This window comes from Hevea brasiliensis, chromosome 3 (genome assembly GCF_030052815.1).
Source record: "Hevea brasiliensis isolate MT/VB/25A 57/8 chromosome 3, ASM3005281v1, whole genome shotgun sequence".
NCBI classification, from domain to species: Eukaryota; Viridiplantae; Streptophyta; class Magnoliopsida; order Malpighiales; family Euphorbiaceae; genus Hevea; species Hevea brasiliensis.
The window spans coordinates 103,751,005-103,777,223 of record NC_079495.1 but is presented as its reverse complement, the minus strand read 5'-3'; the positions used below and the strand labels follow the sequence as shown (position 1 = coordinate 103,777,223).

General features: G+C 33.2%; 5 protein-coding genes across 5 annotated transcripts; all 5 read right to left on the bottom strand.

The window, feature by feature from the left end:
- Positions 1 to 6,488: 6,488 nt before the first annotated feature.
- LOC110647441 (uncharacterized) lies at positions 6,489 to 7,429 on the bottom strand. The gene is made up of 2 exons (XM_021801258.2): positions 7,157 to 7,429; positions 6,489 to 6,849 (listed from the first exon to the last, which is right to left on the bottom strand). The coding sequence occupies exons 1-2, from the start codon at positions 7,344 to 7,346 to the stop codon at positions 6,656 to 6,658; spliced, it is 384 nt and encodes a 127-aa protein (XP_021656950.1). The 5' UTR covers positions 7,347 to 7,429; the 3' UTR covers positions 6,489 to 6,655.
- Positions 7,430 to 8,992: 1,563 nt separating this feature from the next.
- Positions 8,993 to 10,865, bottom strand: LOC110647442 (cytochrome P450 89A2-like). The gene has a single exon (XM_058144349.1). The coding sequence runs from the start codon at positions 10,694 to 10,696 to the stop codon at positions 9,149 to 9,151; it is 1,548 nt and encodes a 515-aa protein (XP_058000332.1). The 5' UTR covers positions 10,697 to 10,865; the 3' UTR covers positions 8,993 to 9,148.
- Positions 10,866 to 14,637: 3,772 nt separating this feature from the next.
- On the bottom strand, positions 14,638 to 16,787 carry LOC110647436 (cytochrome P450 89A2). Its single transcript, XM_021801249.2, has one exon. It carries the CDS (start codon positions 16,514 to 16,516, stop codon positions 14,966 to 14,968), a length of 1,551 nt encoding a protein of 516 aa, XP_021656941.2. The 5' UTR covers positions 16,517 to 16,787; the 3' UTR covers positions 14,638 to 14,965.
- Positions 16,788 to 18,606: 1,819 nt separating this feature from the next.
- LOC131178736 (probable glutathione S-transferase) lies at positions 18,607 to 19,516 on the bottom strand. Its single transcript, XM_058144348.1, has 2 exons — positions 19,160 to 19,516; positions 18,607 to 19,047 (listed from the first exon to the last, which is right to left on the bottom strand). The coding sequence occupies exons 1-2, from the start codon at positions 19,472 to 19,474 to the stop codon at positions 18,685 to 18,687; spliced, it is 678 nt and encodes a 225-aa protein (XP_058000331.1). The 5' UTR covers positions 19,475 to 19,516; the 3' UTR covers positions 18,607 to 18,684.
- Positions 19,517 to 20,568: 1,052 nt separating this feature from the next.
- Positions 20,569 to 25,568, bottom strand: LOC131168820 (uncharacterized). The gene is made up of 2 exons (XM_058144347.1): positions 24,938 to 25,568; positions 20,569 to 21,515 (listed from the first exon to the last, which is right to left on the bottom strand). The coding sequence occupies exons 1-2, from the start codon at positions 25,438 to 25,440 to the stop codon at positions 20,879 to 20,881; spliced, it is 1,140 nt and encodes a 379-aa protein (XP_058000330.1). The 5' UTR covers positions 25,441 to 25,568; the 3' UTR covers positions 20,569 to 20,878.
- Between the last annotated feature and the right edge of the window lie 651 nt (positions 25,569 to 26,219).

The following is a 26,219-nucleotide window of genomic DNA, read 5'->3' as shown; positions in this document are numbered from 1 at the left end:
ACTAAAGGGATAATCAGCTTAGTATTCCTTTATCTTTAAAGGAAAAAAAATAAGAAAATCTCGAGTTTAAATATTTTTATTTTTTTATTTTTAAAAAAATTATTTTTATATTTATAATAATAAAAATAGCTACTTCGCATTATATAGTGTATTAATTATTATTTAATTTATTAAATTTCTATTGAATTAAAAAAAATTAACATGATTAATTTTCAAATATTGCGTATTGCCTTTGTGAGAATTTTTTTTTTTAAGCATGATCACAAAATTTTTTTTTGTTTTAATTGCTAATGCATTACAAGGCCTCAAAGGCGTACCGCATATGAACTATGTCCAATAAGACTTTCCGTCTGTTTCTCAATAAAATAAAATTAACTTCTTCAAAAATAAAATAAAATAAAATAAACTTCACGCCTCATTAATTTGTAAATGGAGCCAAAAACGATGTCGTAAGCAGTGACCACACGGGGGATGCTTCTTTCCATCTGTTTTTGTAAGTTACGCCATTGGCTGTTTTCGTATTAAACAAATTATATTTTATGATTCAACGTTGTTAGATTAGACTAATTTATCGTCATTAAAGAAAATTCTGAAAACATGCACCTAAAAAGACAAATAATAAAAATTTTAATTTTGACAATTACAAGAAGCTAACAATTACAAATGTCAAATTTCATTAATAGCCGAGGAAATATAACAGGAGAGTTTAGTCTAAATCTAACAATTACAAATCAAACCCAAAACATTCTAATTGAAGGACTCAACCTGTAGGGAGAGCATAGGAACGTGAAGTGAAATATCATCCATTAGAATTATATAAAATGCATCAGGTAATGTCCAGGAAATACGGTGGAGTCACAATGGTCTCATTTAAGTATTACCTCTTTAGACAGCATTTTCTAGACATGTACTTCATATAATTCTAATAGAATCAAACCACTGGTAAGTATCGTTTTCCTATAACACTATCACGGTACTACAAATTTATGCCACGAAGGCATAGATAGACAGGAGTCGCTACCCGGATAATAACCGGGACATATTCAGTGTTTCTTCCGAGGGTCATGAATGACAACTTACTCCTTACAGAGTTTCCACAACTATCATTACCATAGTTCAATGTCTAGGTTCGGGATAGTGGGTAGTAAGGGGAAGGTGTTAGGCACCCCTTACGCCTGGTCTAACCTTGTTGATTCGAGTGTCAGTCATCTACTAATGTTTCTAGAAGTCTTGTTTATTATTCATTTATTAAACTTTATCCTAAAAAATGCAATTCTAATCCTACACACGCAAGTAATTCACAAAATGGTTATTGTTTACACACAATTTTCATGCACGAGTAATTCCTATCTAAGGAGTTGCTAATCATTTAAATGATATTTACCCGATGACTAAAATTAATTTATTATTGAGAATTTAATTTACAAACAAATTCAATTTCAAATAACTTTACGTTTCTATTTAATCTAATTAATTAATTTTTACCAAGTTACCCTAAGGATAATTGAATTAAATTAATTATGTACATGTGTAATTTATTATAATATCACATAAGGCCCAAACAATCACAACCTAATAAAGATTTCTAACATGCAAATTTATTTTACAATTACCAAATATTAAATTAAATATATTTTACATGCCAAGGTTAGTTAATTTACAAACAAGATTAATTTTAATTTACAAAGTATTAAAGCTTTTTAGTGATTCTTGAGCCTAAAATTAATAGTTAATTTCGTGTAGAATATGAATATAATTTTTCAAATTTTTACAGATTCAGAAAATAACAAAAAATCCACGCAAATGCCCTCTTTGGTACTTACTTTAGGACTACTTACCAATTTTGTTTATAATAAAAAATAAAGAAACTAAAGAAAATAAAAGAAATAAAGAAAAAAAGAAAATATTAATAATTATTTACATTGTATTCTAACTCTAGTCTCCTAAAAGGTTAAGATTCCTAATTAGTTACAACTACCTAAGGGTCCACATCTTCTAACATATTCCAAACACTTCATAACATTTCTTGAATTAAAAAAGCACAGAAAAAACAGATCAAATATCAATTGGAACCCAATAAAATACAAAAACAAGCATAAACATACAATTTTCAAATTCTAACAGATTGATAGTAGTAAGAAATTTGATTTTTGAAAAATAGTTAGACAAGCCTAAAAATCATGAAAAAATTACAGAAGACAACCAGAACATCATACAACGTCATAAAATTTATAGATTAAACAAAACCCTAGCCAAATAATCTACACAAATCGTAAATTTTCCTGATGACAGAATCACACTACTTTTTTGTAAAATTCATAAATCACCAACCATAATAGATATGAATGCGAAACTAATTGGAAAATATTCACAAGATTCCATACTTAATTTTAGACACTAGATTTACACAAAAATATTAAGAAACAAATGAGATCTAGACTCTACAAATCGGGTATCATGCAAATTAGATTTTATAGGAATCCTAAATTCAAACAGCTATAACTTACAAAATATTAAAGCTTTTTTAGTGATTCTTGAGCCTAAAATTAATAAAATTTTGCGTAGAATATGAATATAATTTTTTCAAATTTTTTATAGATTCAAAAAATAACGAAAAATAATAAAAATATGAGAGATAGAAAATTGAATATGTGCAGAGTTGTGTATCCTCTCAAATTAAATATGATTACATGGTCTATATGAACATATAAAATAAATTAAAAATAGGGAACATAGAATTAAACATTACATGGCATAGATATTAAAAAGAAAATAAAGGAACTAATCTTTAAGAAATATCGCAAGAAAGAAAGAACTAAAAAAAATTTGGACTATTTCTCTCTTTAATTTTTTTTCCTTTTTTTTTTTGTCTCCTCCTTCTCCTCCTTTTTTTTCAGTGGGGTATTTATAAGGTTTTGGGAGAGAGTTGTGATAGGGTTTGGAATCTTAGCGTGATAAAGTTCAGATAACTTAAACAACTAGGATTGCAGAATTTGGGTGACACTGAAATATGGATGAGGTGTTTCAACCAATGGGAAGAGAAGGAAAGGGGAAGGCACCAATAGGGAGTGAAGAAGAGGTGTGGTAGGGTTTGAAATCCTAGTGTAATAAGGTTCAGATAACTTAAACAACTGGGATTGAGGAATTTGGGTGAGACTGGGATATGGGTGAGGTGTTCAAACCAATAGGAAGAGAAGGATAGAGAAAAAGATATTTTCTTATGTTAATTTTCAAAAAATAAATTAAATAAGTCTTTTTTAAAATTCATAACTAGACTTTTTTAGGCCCATGGGACCCAATCAAACTTAATTAGGTGCATTTAAAAATTACTCATATTAAATTTAAACAAAATAAAATTTTATTTAAATTTAATTAAATTCGCTTAAAAAATATATATTATTATTTTTTTTTCAAGATCATGCCACGGAATTAATAATTCAGCTCCATGCCTCCAATTACATCTTACAGTCATATAATTTTTCATTATCGGATTTCCCACAGCCTCAATATACATGCTCATCACAAAATAAGGGTTTACAGTTTGCCCCCCACGTTGGTGAAAGTTGAAATCAATGCGAAAGCATTGCTCAAGTTCTGTCAAAGTGAAACTCAAATTTCTAATAACTATGAAACATTGGCTATGAGGATCAAGTATATCTTGCTCGGTCGACATACTCTATGTTATGAGACTAGTTACAGTCTTATAACAGTAATAACTATGTCATGTGAAAAATGAGTGTATCTTACTCTGTCGATACACTCAGCGTCATGAGACTAGCTGCGGTCTCATAACAGTGATAACTGCGTTATGTGAAAGTTGAGTGCATCTTGCTCTATCGATACACTCTGTGTCATGAGACTAGCTATGGTCTCATAACAGTGGCAATTGCGTGATTTGAAATGTTGTGGATTCGTATTTAGGACCACAGTCCTAAACTACCTATGAATCCCCCTCGCTATCCTGAGGAAGAATCAGACCCACTCGTAGTTTGACACTTGAAACTGTGGTGATGCATGTTCTTCTACGCCTTACACACCTACAGGTGACATGTTGATGCGTGTTCTTCTACGCCTTACACAACTATGTCATGCACCTTAAACAACATCTAAGGACTTACCAAAAAACATCTATCATGAAAATGTTATGGGTTCGTATTTAGGACCGCGATCCTAAACTACCTACGTATCCCTTTCGCTATCCTGAGGAAGAATCAGACCCCTTGTAGTTTGACACTTGAAACTGTGGTGATGCATGCTCTTTTACGCCTTACACACGTACAGGTGACATATTGATGCGTGTTCTTTTCCGTCTTACACAACTATGCCATATGTCCTAAACAACGTCTAAGGACTTACCAAAAAAAGATATCATGAAGTGTTGTGGGTTCGTATTTAGGACCGCAGTCCTAAACTACCTACGTATCCCCTTCGCTATCCTCCGGAAGAATCAGACCCCCTCTTAGTTCGACACTTGAAACTGTGGTGATGCATGTTATTCTACGCCTTACACATCTATAGGTGATATGTTGATGCATGTTCTTCTACGCCTTACACAACTATGTCGTGTGCCTTAAACAACGTCTAAGGACTTATCAAAAAATATATATTTCATGATTTGAAAAAAGTTGGGATGACTGGGTCTCAAAATTCTTTTTGATTTTTGTGTTTCTTGTATGCTACTTCCTATCATGGGCATGCTGATTCGATAGAGATTCCAAAAACTTAGTCCTCTGAGGGATCTCTTTTTGCAAAACTTTCTTTTAGCCTCAAAATTTTTGAGGAAAATTATTTACCGAAAAGACTTCCTTAAGGTCACAATACAATTGCCCTCTGATTTTTCTTTTTCTTCTCTCCCCCCATGGTTTCTGCTTTGACTCATTTCTCTTCCATGAACTCTATTCTCTGTGCCCTAACTTTTGCCTGAAATGCCCTTTTGGGTTTTCATCTCAGCGGGCTTGCTCTAACTTTTGCCTAAACGGCCCTTTTGGGTTTTCCACCTAGCAAGCTCCTTTTTTTTCTCTCTCTTTTTTTTTTTTTTTGAAATTAGACAATCATTAGGGCATTCATATCAAGCACCTATTCTGTTATGCTCACAAGACAATAGGTTAAATTAAAACAATGCAGTTCAATTACTTAATCTTTTGATGTAGCTCTCAAGACACAAACATTCACAATCATAATTAAATAAAACATATTCCTGGTTAATGCAATAAAAACTTCTTTATTTATTCAGGTACACCATTACTCTCTCTTACATTTAATTTTACCAAATTTTCAACATTCCAAAGTTAGAAATAAGCTTTATAACCTGCCGAATGGCCTTTTCAGGTTTTCCATCCAGATCTTCTCACATCTCTCTTTTTGCCTAGACCACCTTTTGTAGATTTTCAATATAGCATTTTTTTTTTACCCTTACTTTTGCCTAGACTGCTTTTTACAGGTTTTTAACCTAGCGGACCTATCTCACACAAAGTACCGTTTGAGCCTGTTTAAGTTGACTGGTTCTTGAAATTCATTCCCATCCAGGTCTGATATTCTTACAACACCTCCTAGCAAGATCTTTTTTACTATGTATAGACCATCCCAATTTGACTTAAACTTTCCTCTTGGATCAAAAGGGATGGGCCGAGTTTGTTTCACAGCCATGTGTCCCTCTTTGATCTTTCTTTGCTTCACCTTCTTATTAAAGGCCCTGGCTATCTTCCTCTGATAAGCTTGCATATGATACAAGGCTCACATCCTCTTCTCATCAATCAAAACTAGTTCTTCATATATTTTCTAGACCCATTCATTTTCCTTGATCTTAGCTTCTAATATCACCCTCAAGGATTTGACCTCTTACTAATGGATAACATTGCTTTAGTCCCATCTACTAAAGAGAATGGGTTGCTCCCGTGGATGTCCTTGTAATACTACGATAACCTTAAAGAACATAAGGAATTTTTCAGACCAATCCTTATATGTTTTGAACATTTTTTTCCCAACTAGAACATTTTCATTCATATGGGGATTACACATTCCTGCATGTACTTCTTTCATTATTTGCTCAGCCTATTTTTGTATCACACATAAGAGTTTGTAGAATTATCCCCCAACTAAAGTAAGTTGAGTGACTAATCTATGAATTATTGCTCTATCTCTTTTATTGGCTGATTGCTAGTATTATCTCACTTTCAGAGACCTTCTTATGTCTTCATACCATTTTCTTTCTCCCTCTAGGTTCATATGTGCTACTACTAATTCTTCATAGCATGAAATTTTACTCCTCATTAACATAACTAGCTAAGTCAACTTTTGATTATTTCTTTCCTATAGGAACATTAGCTTGGCTTGAGAATTGGCCATCTAATTTTAAGTTCGAGACATGTACTTCTTGGTGCTTTGTTAACAAGACTATAAATTTATCTCTTTCTTCTAGGGTTAAATCTTCGGCTATTATACAAAATGCTCCCAGATGCAAGAGAGATAACATAAGAAATATGGACGAATTGAAATTGCAAATCAAGAATCACTCCATTAAGAACAGCAAAGTCATTTAAACATACAAACAGAACAGCCAGAGGCTGAACATCAAAATTACAAATAAAACCACAAAAACTAGCAATACATTAGATTCTAATAACACACAACACACCACGCATATTGTTAGTAACTTCTAAACACGACCATCCCACAGGCAATCTGAGTTAACTTTTCCGCCCTTCAACGGACACTCAATTTCTTCAGGTGGGTTCAGACCCAAACGTTGAGCACGCTCCCATCTCGCCAGCCGGGTCATCCCAAGGCACGGCCCATATGCCATGTTCATGTCAAATTGCCTCAGCACTTCTTCATGTTTGTCATAATCATCTACCAAAACCAAGAAAAAAGCACCAAAATCTTGAATAATGATATTTACTTATCCAGAAAATTATATACAGCAATCGAACCATGTACTCATTCCAAATGATTATAACTCTCCAAAGTTGTTATCAGTTCAATAAAAACAGAAACTTTATTTCTTTAAACCCCAAATTGTTACCAATTTCAAGATTGAATTTTTCAAAAAAATAAAAACCCTTTACAGAAAGGCATTAAATAAGCCCCAAAAATATAACCAACAAGAAAAACACAGAATAACAGAAGCACACAACAGAGCAGAAAGAAAAAGGACTACCGTGAAGATCAGGTGCACCATGCGAAATGAGGGTCCTAGGCTGGGTGATATCAGAGCCAATAGCGGCTGCATTTTTGGGCGATTTCTTCTTGGATTTAGAGGTTGATTTAGAAGAGGGCTTTGTGATGCCACCTCTGTTGCTCTTCCTTTGCCTGTAGAAATTCTTCATATCGCTGGATGCTGTTTCCATCTCCCCCTCTCACTCTCCCCTTCTTATAATAGAATTTCAAATTTTGAATTTCGTTCGATCTATCTTTGGAAGAGAAACCAGCAAGGGATTAGGATTCCTTTTATGTACATTGCTTGCTTATGGGCTTTATGAGAGATGAATATTCGGGCTTTGTGGCCCAAAAACTATGAATCCATTAATTTATTTTGACATCATGAATCCTTTATTTAAAATTAACAAATATATATTAATATCATAATTATTAATAAATAATATTAGAGTTTTTTTAAATTATAAAATTTTAAATTTGAATCTTAATTGATTTTTTGGGAAAAAATTTAGTTGAGTTGAGTTGAATCTTAATTAAAAAAGTAAAAAAAGATAAGATTTTAGTTGTGTGAATTAAATTTATGTCAACCATAAATTTTATATATAAATTACATTCATCATAATTATTTAAAAATGAAGGCCTAATAAAAAATATAAAATTTTAAATTATAATTTAATTTAATTATTTTAATTTTATAAATTTAGATTATATTAATTAAGTTGGTGTAATTATATTCGATTGATCAAAATTGAGCTTTTCATTTGATTTAGTTAACTAAAATTAAGACTTATAATTATGGGCACTAATTTTAATCTTTCAAGTTACCATTATTTTGTTGACGAAAATTGAATGAAATTATTAAAATTAGAATTATCAGAATAAATATATCGATAGTCTCAAATTAAAAATTTTATACAATATCAAATTAGATATTTTATACAATTTATCTTAAATTTATTTTTTTAAATAATAATAGAAGTAAATTTAATTAAAATTATAAATTAAATAAAATAAATGACATAGTTTCAATTTTTAATATTATAATTTTTTTTAGATGAGTATGAAAAACTTTAATAAGGAGGAAATTTTAACAATAATAAGAAAAAAATACTAAAATTTATATTGATAAAAAAATGAGAAAATTATGTTAAAATTCCCTTTGATAATTTTTAAAATATTTCAATGATTCCATGCGGATAATAGAAAATATTAATTTTTTAATAAATTATCATTATGCCCTTAAAATTTTTAAAATTTTCAGAGGCCCAATGCCGCACGTCAACCCAACGTAGGTCGACCCCACAAATATGTGATACCAAAGAAAGGGATTTGGTGGCTGAGATGGGTTGGGACCAGAAAGTGTGGGAGGAGCCGATGGCTTTCTAGCCTGAAAGGTTTCTCAACAGTGGAGGAGAAGCTTTTGGCATTACAGCAGAAGTAGAGAAATCAAGATGATGCCTTTGGGGTTGGGTGGAGAATTTGTACAGTTTATGTTTTAGCTAATTTGATTTGGAATTTCGAGTGGAGGCTATGGATGGAGAGGGCGTTGATCTATAGGAGAAGCTAGAATTTACTTTGATGATGAAGAATCAATTTCAGACCCAGATATCCCCAAGGTTGAAATAAATGATCAGGTCATTTTGTTTTCTATATGTTACATGGTATGAATGAACTTCATATGTGAATGGAAATTGAAAGTCTTCCACCACTTGAAAACAGCCTGAACTTAGAGCTTCTGAATTTCTCACATTGCTTGGAAGATTATTTCGATCTGAATGATTTTTGTTTTGATCAGATTCAGCTTCTGAATTAGTTTAAATATATAAAGAAAACAAACTAAAATCGATTATTCACTATTTTTAATTGCAATAATCTAATTTTTTTTAGGTTAATGCATACAACATACATAGCTTGTCTGTGAAGCAGCATCTCCTGCTGCCCAAGAACTTTTCAAGTGATACAGACTGAAATCTAAAAAAATAGAGATGAAGCTTTATTTGAATCTGGGAGTTATGAGGGCCTGTAATGGATTCTTCATTACCATTGTAAACTGTAGCTTCTCAGACAAGTCAACATCATCTCCATCCACAGCCTTCCACTCAAATTTCCAAACCAAATTAGCCACAAAATACTCCAAATGAAGCATTGCTAATCCATATCCAGGGCAAATTCTCCTTCCCACCCCAAATGGCATCATCTTAATCTCCTTACTCCCTGTTATATCAAACACTTCTCCACTGCTATTATCACTACCCATAAACCTTTCAGGCTTAAAAGCCATGGGATCCTCCCAAGCCTCTGGATCCCATCCCATGTCTGCCACCATGAAATTTATATTTGCATTTTTGGGTACTAAATATTTATCCAAAACTACATCTTCAGTCACCGCATGTGGCACAACAAAATGTGCTGGTGGGTGCCGCCTTAGCCCTTCTAAAATGATTGCTTTCAAATATGGCAGCTTCTGCAAATCTTCTTCTTTTACTTCTTCTTGACCCTCTCTAACAACCCCTTTAATTTCTCTGAAAAGCTTATCTTGAATATGCGAGTCTTTCACCAAATTTGCCATGATCCATTCCAAGGCTGTGGAAGTAGTATCCGTGCCTGCGTTAAGAAACTCATTGCACAAACCCACCATTTCATTCTCTGTAAGATTTCTTTTCTCATCAGGAAGCTGCAGATCTAACAGGGTATCAACGTACGATAAGACATAGTCATCTTTTTGGTCATTTAACTTGCTCTGTCTCTCTTCATTGGCCTTCTTTCTTGCTCTTATCAATGGAATCAATACTTCTTGTCGATCCTTTTGAAGCTGCAAAAACCGTGACCAACGTTTACGAAACACTATCTTGGTCAATCTTGGCATGAAATTGAGTATATTGAATTTCCGAGTATTCAAAATGGCAGAACGTTCTACTCTCTCAATTTCTTCAATTTGTTTCTGATCGAGCTTGTCGCCGAAACACATGAGGACTAACAGGCAAAACATGGCGTACTGAAAATTATCCACAACGCGAACAGGATCTCCAGATTTCGACTGCGATTCAAACCGGTTGACGAGAATTTGCAGAACCCACTTGCGAGCATGATTGTATGACTTGACCCTTGAAGGATGGAGGATTTCTGAGGTAAGATTCCGGCGGAGGATGCGCCAAGTAGGGCCGTAGAAGGACGAGCTGATATTATGCTGATTGTTAGTGGAAATTTTATTAGTAGCAGGAGCCTGTGGACGATTAGCAAACACTGCACCATTCTGGACTAACGCTTGGTGGGCAAGGGAGCGATCGGCGATGTAAATGGTGGGGTTAGAACCAATGTGGAGAGTGACCATAGGGCCCAGTTTTTTGTGCAGCGAGCGAATGGTGGGCTCGATTTCGGCGAAGGATTTACGGAGCCATAAAATGTTGCCGATGATGGGGAAATTAAAGGGGCCTGGAGGGAGGCTGTAGGGGGAGTTCTTGGAAGAAAATAAAAGGTGGAAAATAGGCTTCAGAAGGGCAGAGATGGAGATGGTGACGAGGATCAGAAACCAGGTTTCCATTTTTGATGGTGGACCGATGGGGCTAGCTTCAATGAAGCTTCGATTATATTCAGGAAGAAGGATTTGGATATGATATTACCTAGTTAACATTTTTGACAAATTTTCTTCCATTTTTATATTTAAAAATTATTTTTTTCCGCGAGGATGAGGTAAAGAAGTTTATTTGGATTGGCGTAGAGGATAAATAACAAAATTCATATTTTGGTAATTTTCCTTCATTTGGGAAGGAAAAAGAGTTAATTTTTCTATTTTTTTTAAGTGAAAAAAATAGCCCTTCAGGTGTCATTACCCCCTTGTGACAGTGTTTTGATACTGAGGGATGTTTGATCTACCTTTATATTTGATAAATACTTAAATAAATAAATTAAAATATTTAATATTTAATAAATTAAAAAATTAAAATTAATAATTAATAGATAATTATACTTATCGATTATAATTTATATCAATTTTATTTTTTAAAGTTATTAATTAATTTAATTTAATTTTTTATTTTAAATATTTTTTTATTTAATTCAAAAATTAATATTATTAATACTTTTATATTTTTTATTTATAATTTTAATATTTTAATTAAACACATTTTAACTTCATTAAAATATTTTTTATTAATATTATAAAATATAAAATATTTATTTATATCTAAAAATTTAAAATTAATTATAAACTTTTTCTTTATCAACAATAATAATTACTTTATTATTTTATTTATATTTTTTAAATTATTTAATATTTTTTAAATTTAATTATTTTATCATTTTAATAATAAAATAAATAATATAATATAATAGATTAATAATTTTATATTTATTTTAATAATATAATAAATAATATAATATACTAATTTAATAATTATATATTTAATTTAATAATAAAATAAATAATATAATATAATAAATTTATAATTTTATATTTATTTAAATTATATAATATATACAATTATTAGTTATTTCACATATAACAGTAACAGTTAAATATAATTTTATAAAACACTTAATATAAATCAGCTATAATCAGTTAACAGTTATTAACTGTATTCAACAATTAAATTAAATAGGTCCTAAATAATTTTATTAGCCTTTAATTTAATTATTTTATAGATGATTAACTATCAAATTATAAAAAGTCTTCAATGTCGTGTAATTTATCGACAATCAATTCATTTATTTTCATAAATGGAGATAATTTTTAATTTTTAATGCTGTTACGAAGAGTTAATCGAAATCAATCGTCTCAAACTCTAAAAGCTTATACCAAAATTATCACATTTGATGATGAGTCAATTTTTCTTTGCCCTTAGATTGATTGAATTTCAATTCTATTTGAGTTAATTTTCAAATTTATAAGCCTCTATAAGTAATAATGTCAGGGAAAAAAAAGTCTGCTAGTACTATAACTCTCTATGAGATATTTTTCAATTTAAATAATTTAAATTAAGAAATATTGCATTTGAGAATTATGAAATTCTAAAATTCAAGTAATTTGAGTTATAAAGTAAGACTTTGTTATACTCAAAGTGTACATCCGGTTAATTTATAAATTTTATATCAACTCAAATTATGAACTATAATAAGCTTCATATATAAATAAATATTAATAACTAATTAGCCAAGTGTATAAACACCAAAATATAGATACGAAATTTTCTTTATTTCAATTAATTAGATTTAATTAAATAATATAGTTAAAACATTTTTTTTTATTTTAAATTAAAGTAAATTAAAATGTCACGTAAATAATAGCCTGTTTAGTATTCTCTTATATTTAAAGGAAAAAAAGTAAGGATGTCTCAAATTTAAGTCTTTTTATTTATTTATTTTAGTATAATTCATTTTTATAATGAGAATAAAAATAACTATATTTTATTTTATAATTTATTAATTATTACTTAATTTATTAAGAGTCCGTTTAGTATTATTGTTAAAATTAATATCGAGAAAATCACTTTATTAAATATATTAATTAAAAAATATTAAAAAATAATTAAAAATTAAATTTAATCTGTTTTAGTAATAAAAATATTAAAATAATAAAAAAAATTTTAAATTATTTTTTTTAATAATATCTAAAATAATACCTTTATTTAAAAAAAATAATTTTAACTTTTAAAATTTAATAACAAATAGACTATAAGTCTCTATTGAATTAAAAAAAAATTAACATGATTAATTTTCAAATATTGTGTAATGCCACAAAAATGTTTTTTTTTTAATTGCTAATGCATTGCAAGGCCTCAAAAGGCGTACCACATATGAACTATGTCCGGGTTCGCAAATTAATTAAATATTAATAAGACTTCCCATCTGTTTCTCAATAAAATAAAATTAACTTCCTGAAAAATAAAATAAAATAAACTTTGCGACTCATTAATTTGTGAATGGGGCCAAAAAACGATGTCGTAAGCAGTGACCACACAAAGGATGCTTCTTTCCATCTGTTTTTGTGAGTTACCCCATTGGCTGTTTTCGTATTAAAGAAATTATATTTTTTGATTCAACATTATTAGATTAGACTAATTTATTGTCATTAAAGAAAATTCTGATAACATGCATCCAAGAAGACAAATAATAAAAATTTTAATTTTCATAATTACAAGAAACTAACTTTCTACTTTTTTTTTTTTTTTAACTAAAATGTCAAATTGAGGGATTCAACCCAGAAAATATCGCTTGAGTTTCACTGCACCTACCGCCAGTAAGCAAAATGAATATCTTCAGGGCACCATCTCACCATCACCACATTAACAGCACAACAAAATTAGGATCCACAATATAAATAGAGCTCAAACAAGGCCACTCAGAGTTTTAAAATACCAAAGTAGGACGCTCTAATAGCCTTTATAACTACCTCTTTTGTCACCTAAGGAAGCATCAAGCTCAACCAAAAATTGAGTCATTTGTGCTAATAAAACACCATCAAGGCACCACCAGAGGGGAAAGCAGAGACTACTCTGGTTAAAAGGAGCGTTAGACAACATAACGGGACCTACTACCTACAGCGTGTTTAACCCCCAAGCTGGATGTCATCCCAGACAAAGCTAAAACATCTATTACTCTGATTTGGCCAAAATCTGCTTGAAACCTACATCCCCACGTAAGTCTGCATCTAGACCTTCCATTGAAGCACTATGATTTGCCATGCACAAACTAACATAATCAAAACCCATTATGTACGATTGAAAGCAAGGAAGGTTGACCCATCCTCTAGGTCAGGGGAGCCTTCCCTTAACAGATTGCTTGGCAAAACTTAGCTGTTAATAGAGAAAAATTCTCTCTCTAAAAGAAGAGAGAAAGTTATCACTATTTGTTAATTATACACAATTAACTTCTGCTCTGCAATTACAAGTATTGCCCGCGACATCATAGCAAAATCACTAATCTTCATTTAAAAAAATAATAAAAAAGTAATCCTCATTTTAAAATAGAATGCAATTAGTATATTTATTTAGTATTTATAATTAATGCAATAAACATCACATATAAAAATATATATAATCACAATTATTTATTTTAATTTATTTTTCATTATCATAATTTTTTTTTTTTACAATCACCATCCGCAAGTGTTAAGTAACCTCGGGTACCACCTACACCTCCCACTATTTTGGCCACCATTTGGCTGTCCACCGCTAACCCATCACCACCTCTCAATCATCGCAACAATTATCATCAGCCACGACCACTATTATCATTCGCTTAATTTTATCACTGTAGGATTTTTTTATCACACTCGGTCGAAGATGACTGATACATAAAATTTATGGTAAGATTTATTTATTAAATAAATAAATTTTATATATTTATATATTAAGTTGATTATAAATTTAATTAAATTTAAATAAAAATTTTTCTTATTATAAATAAATTAAAATTAAAATAAAAATTATCAACACATTATATAACATATACAGATATCTTAAATTTTATAATCAAACATAAAAATAAAAATAAAATAATAATTATATTATATCATTCATTCCATCGTAGTTTACATTACACTATACCCCACTAAACCTAACGTTATATCATAAGCAACAAGAAAGGTTTTTAATTAATTATTTCAATATCCTCATGCAACAATCAATCCAACGTTCCTATGGCTGCTCAGGGACTCAAAAGGAAACAATTAATTTATGTTTTTTTTTTTTCTCTTTTTTCTTTGCACACATAAACTGTATATATCTCCAATCTCCATTCTAAACAAGAAATATTGAAAGCTAATTGGCAATTATACTACAAGTAAATTATAGTAGTACTATGCTATACTATTTCACCTTCTGTTTTTGAACCTGGGAGATATGAGGGCCTGCAATGGATTCTTCATCACCATTGTAAACTCCTGCTTCTCAGACAGGTCAATGTCATCTCCATCCGCAGCCTTCCACTCAAAATTCCAAACCAAATTAGCCACAAAATACTCCAAATGAAGCAATGCTAAGGCATAACCAGGGCACATCCTTCTTCCCACTCCAAATGGCATCATCTTAATCTCCCTACTTCCTGTTATATCAAACATTTCTTCACTGTCCATGAACCTCTCAGGTCTGAATGCCATGGGATCCTCCCACACCTTTGGATCCCAACCTATATCTGCTACCATGAAATTTATAGTCCCATTTTTGGGCACTAAATAGTTGCCCAACACTGCGTCTTCAGTCACTGCATGTGGCAACACAAAATGCCCTGGTGGGTGCCTCCTTAGCCCTTCTAAAACTACAGCTTTCAAATATGCCATCTTTTGCAGATCATCTTCCTCTATCTCTTCCGCTGCATCTCCAACAACCCCTTTAATGTCCATAAAAAGCTTCTCTTGAATATTTGGGTACTTAACCAAATTCGCCATAATCCATTGCATGGCAGTGGAGGTAGTGTCTGTGCCTGCGTTAAGAAATTCATTGCACAAAGTAACGATTTCATCATCGCTGAGCTTCCTTTTCTCATCGGGAAGTTGAAGATCGAACAGTGTGTCAACGTACGATAAGACATAGTCATCATTTTCATTCTTGGACTTGCTCAATCTCTCTTCTTTCAACTTCTTTCTTGCTCTTATTAAAGGGATTAATACTTCTTCTTGGTTCTTCCTAAGCTGAAACAGCTGTGACCACCGTTTGCGAAACACGATTTGGGACAATCTTGGCCAGAAATTGAGTAATCTGAATCTGGCCCCGTTCAAAAGCATGGCACGCTCAACTCTCTCGATTTCTTCAATTTGTTTCTGATCAAGCTTGTCGCCGAAACACATGAGGACTAGCAGGCAATACATGGCGTATTGAAGACTATCCACGGTGCAAACAGGATGTCCAGATTTCAACAGCGATTCAAAGCGATCAAGAAGGATTTGCAGCACCCATTTTCGAGCGTGAGCATAGGACTTCACCCGCGAAGGATGAAGGATTTCTGAAGTGAGGTTCCGCCGGAGGAGACGCCAAGTGGGGCCGTAAAAGGCCATGTTGATATTATGCTGATTGCTACTGGTGATTTTACCAGTAGCAAGAGCCGGGGGGCGGTCAGCAAAAAGCGCACCGTTCTGGATCAAGGCATGGTGGGCAAGGTAGCGGTCGGCAACAAAGATGGAGGGGCGACGGCCGATGTGGAGCGTAACAACAGGGCCAAACTTGGAGTGGAGGGAACGGATGATGGGTTCGAATTCGGATAAGGATTTGCGGAGCCACAGAGTGTTGCCGATGATAGGAAATTTAAGGGGGCCTGGAGGGAGGTTGAGATTGAGGGAAGGGTTCTTGGAAGGAAAGAAAATGCTGATGAGAGCTTTGATGAAGGCAGAAATAGAGATGGAGATGAGGATGATGAACCAAGTCTCCATGAAATGAGATCAAGAGGATGAGCAATTGAGAATGGACCTGGCCTAGTTTCTGCAGGGGTGGAGAAAGGACAAACAGACTACAAAATCTCCAAGCCACATGAGAGAGCTTTGCTTGGTATCTTGAGAGTTTTTTTTTTTTCTCTGCAAAAGGGTATATCGACTTCTACGACCTGGTCTGGTTATTGATGAAGTGTTATGAGAATACAGAGTATCGTTGAGAATTTTGTTAGGCTGTTGAGAGAATCTATTAAAGAAGTTGTTGAGTTGTTAGGTAGTTGGCGTTATTCATGGAATAGGCCCTACTCTGTTGAATGTACATAAATAGTAGAGGAAGGAGTAGTTGTCGTGTCTTGGATAATAAATCAATGAAGATTTGTTTCTCTCTCTGAATTCTATTGATTCTCTCTTTCTCTTCTCTGTTCTTTCTGCTCTTGTATTTCTGTGATTGAAAAAAACATGTAACAATGGTATCAGAGCTTGTCGATTCCTTGGCCATGGAGGAGGGTACTCCTGAATGGGAAAGGAAGCTGACCATAATGATGCAAGAATTAGAGCAAAGGCAGGAGGTTTTGCGAAAGGAAGCAGAGCAACGACAGCAACAAGCTTTGGAAGAAATTAAAACCTTGCTTAATGGTTTAAGTTTGAGGAACATGAAGATTGCTAGTAATGTGACTCAAGAAGAACCTACAGGAGCAATGGAAGATCCATTAGAGGATATAAAAAATTTGAAACAAGAATCTATCTTGCAAGATTACATGGATTCTTTTGAGCAGTTGTATTCAAAAGCGGGAATTCAAAAAGGTAAAGGGTTGAGTTTTTTCCGTTATGGATTAGTTGATGAGTTGCAAATTTCAGTGAGAATGTTTAATCCAGGGACACTTGCAGAGGCATATTCACTGGCTAGGTTGCAGGAGATAACTATGGCAGCAATTAGGAATAAGGCCAAACCAGTCACCAAACCCATAATCTTTGTTAATACTTCATTTTCCTCTTATTCCACCCAATCCCCAATCCAATTTGCCTAGCCTACTGTTACTAAGGATCAATCTAGCCTATTGCTGACATCTGAACTACCAAAACTACCCATTTTTTCTGCAAGAAATCCAAAATCTCTTATTATTAAGTTGTGTCATCCTGAAATTGCAATTAATCAAAGTTCTTTTAGGCACATTTTCTGTCCCTAAATCTGTTATGGTATACCAAGGCGGAGAATATGCTCTTGTTACCAGAAAATTTGAGAAGCAAAACAAAGGGTTTAGTAGAAAAAGAAGATAACAAGAATTGTGGTGATTTTGAATTGGGTGACAATGATTTTGGGTTTCTTTCACATGATCACATTATCCTTAAAGAAGATGAATTTGAGAAGTGGAGAAGGCAGGGGAAGAGATTTGATGAGGTGAAGATTGTGCCCTTATTGCTGAAAAAAATGTCAATGTTATGGAAAAGAATCGTCTCATGCTGCTTTCCAATGGTAAAACCAACAACTGTGAATAAAAGGCACTTGAAGGTAGGACATGACAGTAATTCACGCCAATAGTTCCTGGCCATGATCCATGCTTCTTCTTCTAGTGGTCACTTAGCTTCAACATTACAGCTGGTTTACTTGTTCCTTCCTTAGGGACAAGGAAGCTTGAGCTGGGAGTATTGTTATGAGAATACAGAGTATCGTTGGGAGTTTTGTTAGGCTATTAAGAGAATCTATTAAAGAAGTTATTGAGTTATTAATTAGTTGGCGTTATTCATGGAATAGGCCCTACTCTGTTGAATGTAAATAAATAATAGAGGAAGGAGTAGTTTCCGTGTCTTGGATAATAGATCAATGAAGATTTGTTTCTCTCTCTAAATTCTATTGATTCTTTCTTTCTCTTCTCTGTTCTTTCTGTTCTTGTATTTCTGTTATTGATAAGAAACACGTAATAATGGGCAATTAATTGAAGAAGGAAAATTATATACGCGTGTGAGTGTATTTAATAGGTGAGTCTAAATCAATAGATAAGAAAAATCGTATTGAAGAGTGAATTTTTTTATATGTAGAATGCGTAGTGAACAGGGGCATTATGAAAGAAGGCACTTGACTATTATATCATCAGTTGAATACGTAACTAATTTGATTTTCAAGACAAAGTCTATACTTCTAACAATAATATCCCAATAGAGAGAGAGTGAAATTATTTTCCAGCTGCTAAAGCAAGTGAAATCTGGCGACCTTTTCTGAAGTATTGGAGCAAAATGTCCCTTTGAGGCAAGGATTCTTTGATGACAGGTAAATGGGCAAAATTCTGCATCCATTTGTCTATTGAAGGATACTTTTCAGGGTCATGTATTTTAACACCAGCTGCTTCTTCTAAAGCTTCAAGCCATAAAGTGATCCCACCCATCACTATATCAACAAATCCAATGCTTTCACCTCCAAAAAATTTCTTACCCTTGAGCTCTCCTTCGATTACTTGCAAAGCTTCCATTGCGTGCTTCTCATTCTCCTGTTGTTGCACTCCTTCAGTTGTTAAAACTCCTCTTATAGCTGTAGTAACCTATAAGGAGAACTAAAGAGTTCAGAACTATTTTTTGCAGAATCACTGAATCTTATGATGCTTAAAATATGCTATTATTTGCATAGTAATGGAGGAGATGCAGGATATATACCTTGTCATCTATGAACTTTGCCCAGAAGCGAGCCATGGCCTTCTCGTGAGCATCCTGAGGAAACATAGGGTTGTGTTTCCAAGTCTCATCAATATATTCAAGGATGACAAGGGATTCAGAAATGGGTTTTTGATTATGCACAAGCACTGGAATTTTCTTGAAGACTGGATTATACTTGAGAAGTAGAGAGCTTTTGTTGAACACATCTTCTTGTATATATTCATATGGGATTCCCTTCAGTTCTAATGCCACTTTCACTCTGTGAACAAATGGGCTTGTTCCTGCTCCCAACAGCTTCACCTCTTGCTCAGCCATGCCTTCCGGAGTTTGAGATTTGACCAATAATGGAACATCGGACCAATAATTTATAGATTTTTTTTTTTAATTTAAAGGACTTCAAATTTCAAAATATAATATTTAATTTTTTACCATTTGTTTAAAAAAGTTATTAATACCAACAATTCATCAGTGAATTTGAACTTTATTCCAAACAAGTTTGGTATTTTTTTGGGTCCATTAATGAATACAGATAAAAAAGTCTTGGCTGGCTGCCATTTGCTGTCATCTTGACAGAGATGTGAAACTGTTAGCATCAGCAAGATGATGGCATTCAGAGAGTAATTGATATTCCAAAAGCAGCTTTTCATAAATTGCTTTATATTTTATTTTTTTAAAATATACTTAAATTTAATTTCGTAAAATATTATACTTTTCACTTATGATAATACAATAATTGAGATTATTAATTTTAAAATAATAAAATTAAAAACATAAATTATGAAAAATTCAAAAATTTTAATAATTTATAATTAGGTCTTTTATGATAAAAAAGAAAATTATATTTCAAAAAAAAATTTCCCTCTTTCCTATCAATGACTTTTCTCCTATCCCCACAAGTTGGAAAAGTAGAAAATTAAAGTTTCATTTCATTCATGAATTATTGATGTGATATGTTGAATTATATGAAGCGTGTTTGGAATTTCTATTTTTAAAAATTATTTAAAATACGTAAACGTCAATTTTTTAATAATTTTTAAATATAACAATTTTTTTAATAATAATCCAAACACACCCATAGTATGAGGAAAAATTTGAACGTTGGAAAATATAGCATTTTGGTTCTTAGGGTAAGGGTGAGGAGTCTCAATCAATTGACATCACCTCCCTACCTAAAGCAATGAGAAAAAGGTAACATGGACTTAACCAAGTTTAGGTAAGAATAAGAGGAAGGCTATTAAGCTCATAGATAACTTGTAATTCTTAAGCCTTATATTTCAAGAATTCAGAGCACTTGTCTATCACCACTTTCACATGAGATGCAATTTGTTTCCAGTATGAGAAGAAGTTGGGAAAGAAAGGATGAAAGGCAAGCAGGCCCATCATCCTTCATCATTTTTGGTATTCAGAAATTCTCGAAAAACTTGTGCATGATAGTTAAATTAGTGGAACAAACCAAGTTTTCAACTGATAAATGTACAGAAGGAACTTCCAAGTTTTCCACCTACAAAAGAGATTTCTATGGGTCTGCTATGTGCTGCATTTACCATCGTACAGAAATTACTGCAATATATTACAAAGCCGCCTTTTAGTTTGTCCTTCATCCATTTCACAGAGAGAGAAGCAGTATCTGAATGCAATTCCCTCATTCTCATACCATGAAGGTAGTTCCATGATCTTCCATGGACTTTTTTTTTTCTTCTAGATAAATATTTGTATGATTCACCTAGAGTTCAAATCGAATTCGCCAACTTCACGCCATTCGACCTGCGCACCAGTGTCTCCATTTTCAGTTTCCTCATCATTCAAGAAATCTTCAGATGGCTCCTTTTCATCTCTCTGTGCATTGTTTCCCCAGCCATTCATCATCTGATCAGTGTTTGCACCGTGTTCCTGCTCTCCCATGTCATGACCAATTGAAACACTGTTGCCTCGTGATCCAAGGGCACTTGCCCTTATTGGGGCTCGAGCCATCATTTCAGCATGCGCATGTGATTCTGCACGAGCTTGCTCTGCCTGAACCATGGCAGCCATTCTCAACTGAGCCTCACGACCAGCTTTCTCCCTGGCATCCATTTCTGTTTTCAGCTCCAACAGAAGCCGCTTCTCCTCCTGGAGGAGAATCTGCTCAATCATGAGTCTCTCCTCAGAGCGGAATTCCCCCAAAGCCCGCTTGCGGGTTATTATGTTGAAAGCTAGGGCTTGTTTCTCAAATGTGCCTGTGAATTCCGCAACTTTGGCTGCAATATTGAAATCCCATTGCTGAGAACGAGATGGCATCTGACCTGTTGTGTCAGAATCAAGGATTCTATCATCCTCCTCTGCTTCATAGTCCGCTACTACATGATAAGGAAGTAATCTGCACCAATTTACAAGAGAAAACAGTGGAACTGTTGCCCAAGGACGGCAGAAAATTCTCAAAATGCCACTCTGAAGATTAATGCAATTACTAGCTTCTTCTATACCACTTCTGAATTACTATTTTTAGGAAAAAAAAAAAAAAAACACCATTGCTTTGCCGAGTACTGCCAGAACCATATCCCATCAATCCCCCAAATTCTATCACACCTCGAGGTTCACATGAGTGAATCAAGAAAAACAAATATTAGATGTCACAGAACGGAATCAAATTACACGACTTAAAGGTTGCTGTGTATATTACTTAACAAGATAACAAATTAGTATTTTCTTATCTTTAGTTAATACGAAAGGATTCCGAAAAAACTAAAGAGATTCACACTCAAAAGGGTTGCTGACATAGCATGAACAAAAGTTGTTAGATCTTATAAAAAAAAGCCTTCTCACAATACCCTTCCCCTCATTTCAGTTTTAAAAACCAAACTCATGTGTTCATAAACACACAAAAGAACTGTATCCAAATATTGATAATTTTAGATGCTCCAGAATCTTAGCAAGGTAAGCGTGTTCAAGTTTCGATTGCACTAATTTTGTATATATTTCATTTACTTATTTAATATTCCTATGGCTCTGTTATGTTACCAGGAATAAACAAACTAAAATGTTCTCACATTTCCATTCCTAGTTTCTAACACCCAACACCCATGTAGGGATAAAGTCAGGGAAGATCATTTCATTCCTGACTTCTTATCTCATTCTCCACATTCCAAGTTGCCATATACTCATGGAAAGGGGATTCCCAGTCCTAGTCTTCAATTCCCACCAGTCAAACAGAGCCTAGAAGATAGACGGGGCCCAAACCATCTTGAGGAATGAGACCAGTCAAACAGAGCCTAGAAGATAGACCGGGCCCAAACCATCTTGAGGAATGAGGATGCACTATCATTAAGGAGTTGACAATAAGTCTCCATGGCAAACACTTTTAACCCTCAAAAGATGCCTCACTTCCCAAGAAGATGATCACAACAATACTAACACCTAAAAAATGTTTATGTTAGCAAAAATATAAATAAATACGTAAATACACATGTATGCGTATACATACACATAAACATGCACATAGAAGCATAAGAAGACTAACTAATGAAATATTTATGTAATGTCCCAAATAGGCAAATAGGTGGTTAAGGGATAAGTAAATGGCTTACATAAACCGAAACCTAACTACTAAACAAACCTTGGTTAACCATTTTGTGCCAGGTATTTTAAGGCCTGAATGTTATTTGCGCTATTTAGGCTTCGGTGTTAAAATTAGTATCAAAGCCGCCCTGGGTCAAAACATTGTGCATAACTGGTGAGCTTGTGAGGAAAGAGCTACCCATGGTTAGAGACGACGATAAGCCGTCCAATACACCAACAAACCATAATATCTAAGAGTTCGGTCCTCACTTGGCCATCGTATCCAACACAACATCAAAATGAGCATGGATTGTGAGGAGGACGTAACAAATTTTAAGTACCAAGATTGTAACGTCCCACATCAGTGGGTTAAGGAAAAGAAAATGGTTTATATACATCAAGGCCAAACTACAATAAATAAATTGGGTTAACCATTTTGGACTAGTGGTTTAGGATTTGAAAGTTATTTGAGCATGTTGAATCTAGGGTGTTACAATTTAAGCCTAATGACCTAACAAGTCATGTACATTGTTACATATCCTTCCTCTTTAAGGACTTTCATCAAAGAGGTGGAAGTATCATGAGAAATAAGGTATACACCATCACCATTCTCTGTCCTCGACACTTCTTTGAGAAACTCAACTTCTCAAGACATGTATTAGCCTTTGGTGAAACCATATATAGCTTTCTAGAATAAGGGAAGAGTTAATACCCACATTAGACATCCTTCAGTTTTCATAACATGTTGCAATATGAATTTTCTGTGACAAAGAAAAGTTATCATGCACCTTACTTAAATACAACTGTTACTGCCCACACAGCAAATGGGAAAACAAGTTTAGCTAAATGATAGGCTCTATATCTCCTCCACAAAACATTGGGATATAGTTAACTGACAGGTTAGTTCAAAGAGATTAATGAGGGCCTAGTGAAAAGTGAAAACAACAACTGTATGCATGTCAAATTTGATACAAGACTTAATAATGTGCCAACATAAAATAAATGGATAATACTTGAAGCATTGCTTAGGAAGGGCCAACAAATACGATCCTAATGAAACACACTGATAATAAAGTTCTCAATAAACTTAGCAATTTATAACAGTTGTTAGGCTGAATTTCTACAGAAGCTACAAAGACTTATGGGGTAATAACTCAAGCATCATCAATTTACATGGAGATACGTAATACTGCAAATTCATATACAAATTGCAAAGTAGGAATTCCAATTGTGACATAATTCATCAAAACAAATGGTATTTACTTCATACCATGATAAAGGTAAATAAATAAATGAATATAAATATATTCAACAGCCTCAACTTGGCACCAAAATGAAAATATCCAAATGTTACAGTACATTCCCAAATACTATCAGCAACCAACTGCAAAAATGGAATAAGATACTACCTTCCATTTAAGTGGATTCAACGAACAAAAAGGAAAACAAAATGTGGAATGCCAGCTGTACAAAATAAAAGAGGATTTTCCCTAACAGAAGAGGTAAAAATGATTTTTGCAGTGTTCAATATGGTGAGAAGGTAGATTGCTAACAAGCACATCAATTTCATACCATGTACAAGTCATGAAATCCCATGTACAATTAAACTTTATTTTCACTTTGAAATGTATTTCCAAAGACCTCTCCAGGATAACTCCCCCAGTCCCCAAACACAAACACACCTAAAACAAAGGAGTAGATCTAAACAGAGAAATCAGCAGAACCAAAAATGGCTATTGTGACTTGGGTGAAATAGCAAGTACACATGAAAAACTATATGCGTACATACATACCGCATATTTGCACATATAATTATGTAGATAGAAGTGGAAAAGAAATCAATTTATCACTCATGACATCTACACATCCTCTTGTGAATCCAAATCAAGAGGTCCTTTGGCAACTCTTGATAAATAATAGAACAACAAAACTAACTGCAATCCAGGTCAATTTATACTCATACTGGCTCCTAAAGTAACTACTGCAATATAACAAAAATATTACTGTATATCAAAATTATCCCGATTCCAATTTCAATCTCATTTTGCATCAAACCTAGAATTATTTTTCACCCCAAAAATATTGAAGTAAAAACACGTACAAAAATACACTTGAAAAATTCTATCGTGGCAAGAATGTCAGAAATAAAAGAATATCTCAAATATCCAATTAAAAAACAACGAAATAGCCACATGCAATAACAGACATAGGCACAAGCAGAAAAATCAACCATAAAGGACAAACCTTTCACAGGCATCCTCAAGAGAAGAAAATGGCCTCTTGACATCCGGGTGGCAGACCCGCCAAGCGTCCTGGTAAGCCATCTGGAGCTCCACCTGGTTGAGTGGGGGCCGGATCCCCTTCTGCTGCTGCTGCTGCTGCTGTTGGAGCTGTTGTTGTTGCTGCTGCTGCTGTTGCTGCTGCTGCTGAGAATGCTGAGCTTGCTGCGCATTTTGGGGCAAATTGGATCCTTGCTGCTGCAAATTGGGGTTAGAATTAGGGTTAGGGTTTTGCTGCTGGATATTGAGAGGGCGATGGAGGCCAGGGGGACGGAGGTGGGCGTCGATGTTGGAAGGAAATCGTGAAATGGCCGCCGCTTGTTGTTGGTGGTGCTGCTGCTGTTGTTGCGCTTGCTTCTGTAATTGTTGTAATAAGAGAAATTGTTGCTGTTGCTGTTGCTGTTGCTGTTGTTGTTGTTGTTGTTGTTGCGCTTGTTGCTGCTGTAAGAGCAATTGCTGTTGATCCATTTCTCCCCCTCTCTCCGTCTCTCTGGCTTTCTCCCTGTGAAACCTTGCTTAAGCCTATTCAATGTATGACTCTGTGCCTTGGAAGAGAAGTGAACAGAGACAGGGATGGTTCGATAGTTCAATTTTCCTTTTTTTTCAGTTTTTATCGTGGCGTCAGGTTTTTTTTGTAAACTACATTTTAACCCTTATATTTTTTAAATTATACAATTTAGTCCCTAAAATTTAATAGACCTATAATTTAATTTCTTTATCTAATTATCAGTCTAACTTATAATTAATTATAATAAAAATAATCAAAATATCTTAGCTCTATATATATTTCAACTTCACCAATTTAAGTTTTGTTTGGTTCAAAATATTTTACTTTTAGGAAGGTAAAATATGATACAAATATGTTTTTATATACAAAAGTAAGAAATAATATAATGTCAATAAAATAATTTAAAATAGAATAAATTAAAAAATAAATTAGTAAATTCATTGTATTTAATTAAAAAAGTGCTACTTTCTATAAAATTTTACTTTCTTAATCTATTTACCTCTAACTAAATAAGGCTTTAGCCTTTAAAATTTTATATTATAAAAAAATAATTTAAATCGAGAAACTATATTGTTTATAAAGTTTAGAATAATGAATTATTTTGTTTGTAATATAAAATTTCAAGGATTAAATTTTTTTGGTTATAAAATATAAATTTATAGGTATTTTAATATTTTTGTTATAATTAACCATTAATTAGATGAAAAATTAGATTAGGGGATTAAGTTATAGTTTTGTC

Bases quoted from the DNA above. Each gene is read 5' to 3' on its own strand.
- LOC110647441 (XM_021801258.2), bottom strand. From the start codon at position 7,346: ATGGAAACAGCATCCAGCGATATGAAGAATTTCTACAGGCAAAGGAAG. The intron at 6,850-7,156 runs GTAGTCCTTTTT...TGGTTTTGGTAG, and splicing joins TGGTGCACCTGATCTTCACG to ATGATTATGACAAACATGAA.
- LOC110647442 (XM_058144349.1), bottom strand. From the start codon at position 10,696: ATGGAAACCTGGTTTCTGATCCTCGTCACCATCTCCATCTCTGCCCTT.
- LOC110647436 (XM_021801249.2), bottom strand. From the start codon at position 16,516: ATGGAGACTTGGTTCATCATCCTCATCTCCATCTCTATTTCTGCCTTC.
- LOC131178736 (XM_058144348.1), bottom strand. From the start codon at position 19,474: ATGGCTGAGCAAGAGGTGAAGCTGTTGGGAGCAGGAACAAGCCCATTT. The intron at 19,048-19,159 runs GTATATATCCTG...TTCTCCTTATAG, and splicing joins CAAAGTTCATAGATGACAAG to GTTACTACAGCTATAAGAGG.
- LOC131168820 (XM_058144347.1), bottom strand. From the start codon at position 25,440: ATGGATCAACAGCAATTGCTCTTACAGCAGCAACAAGCGCAACAACAA. The intron at 21,516-24,937 runs GTTTGTCCTTTA...AAATTGGTGCAG, and splicing joins CTTGAGGATGCCTGTGAAAG to ATTACTTCCTTATCATGTAG.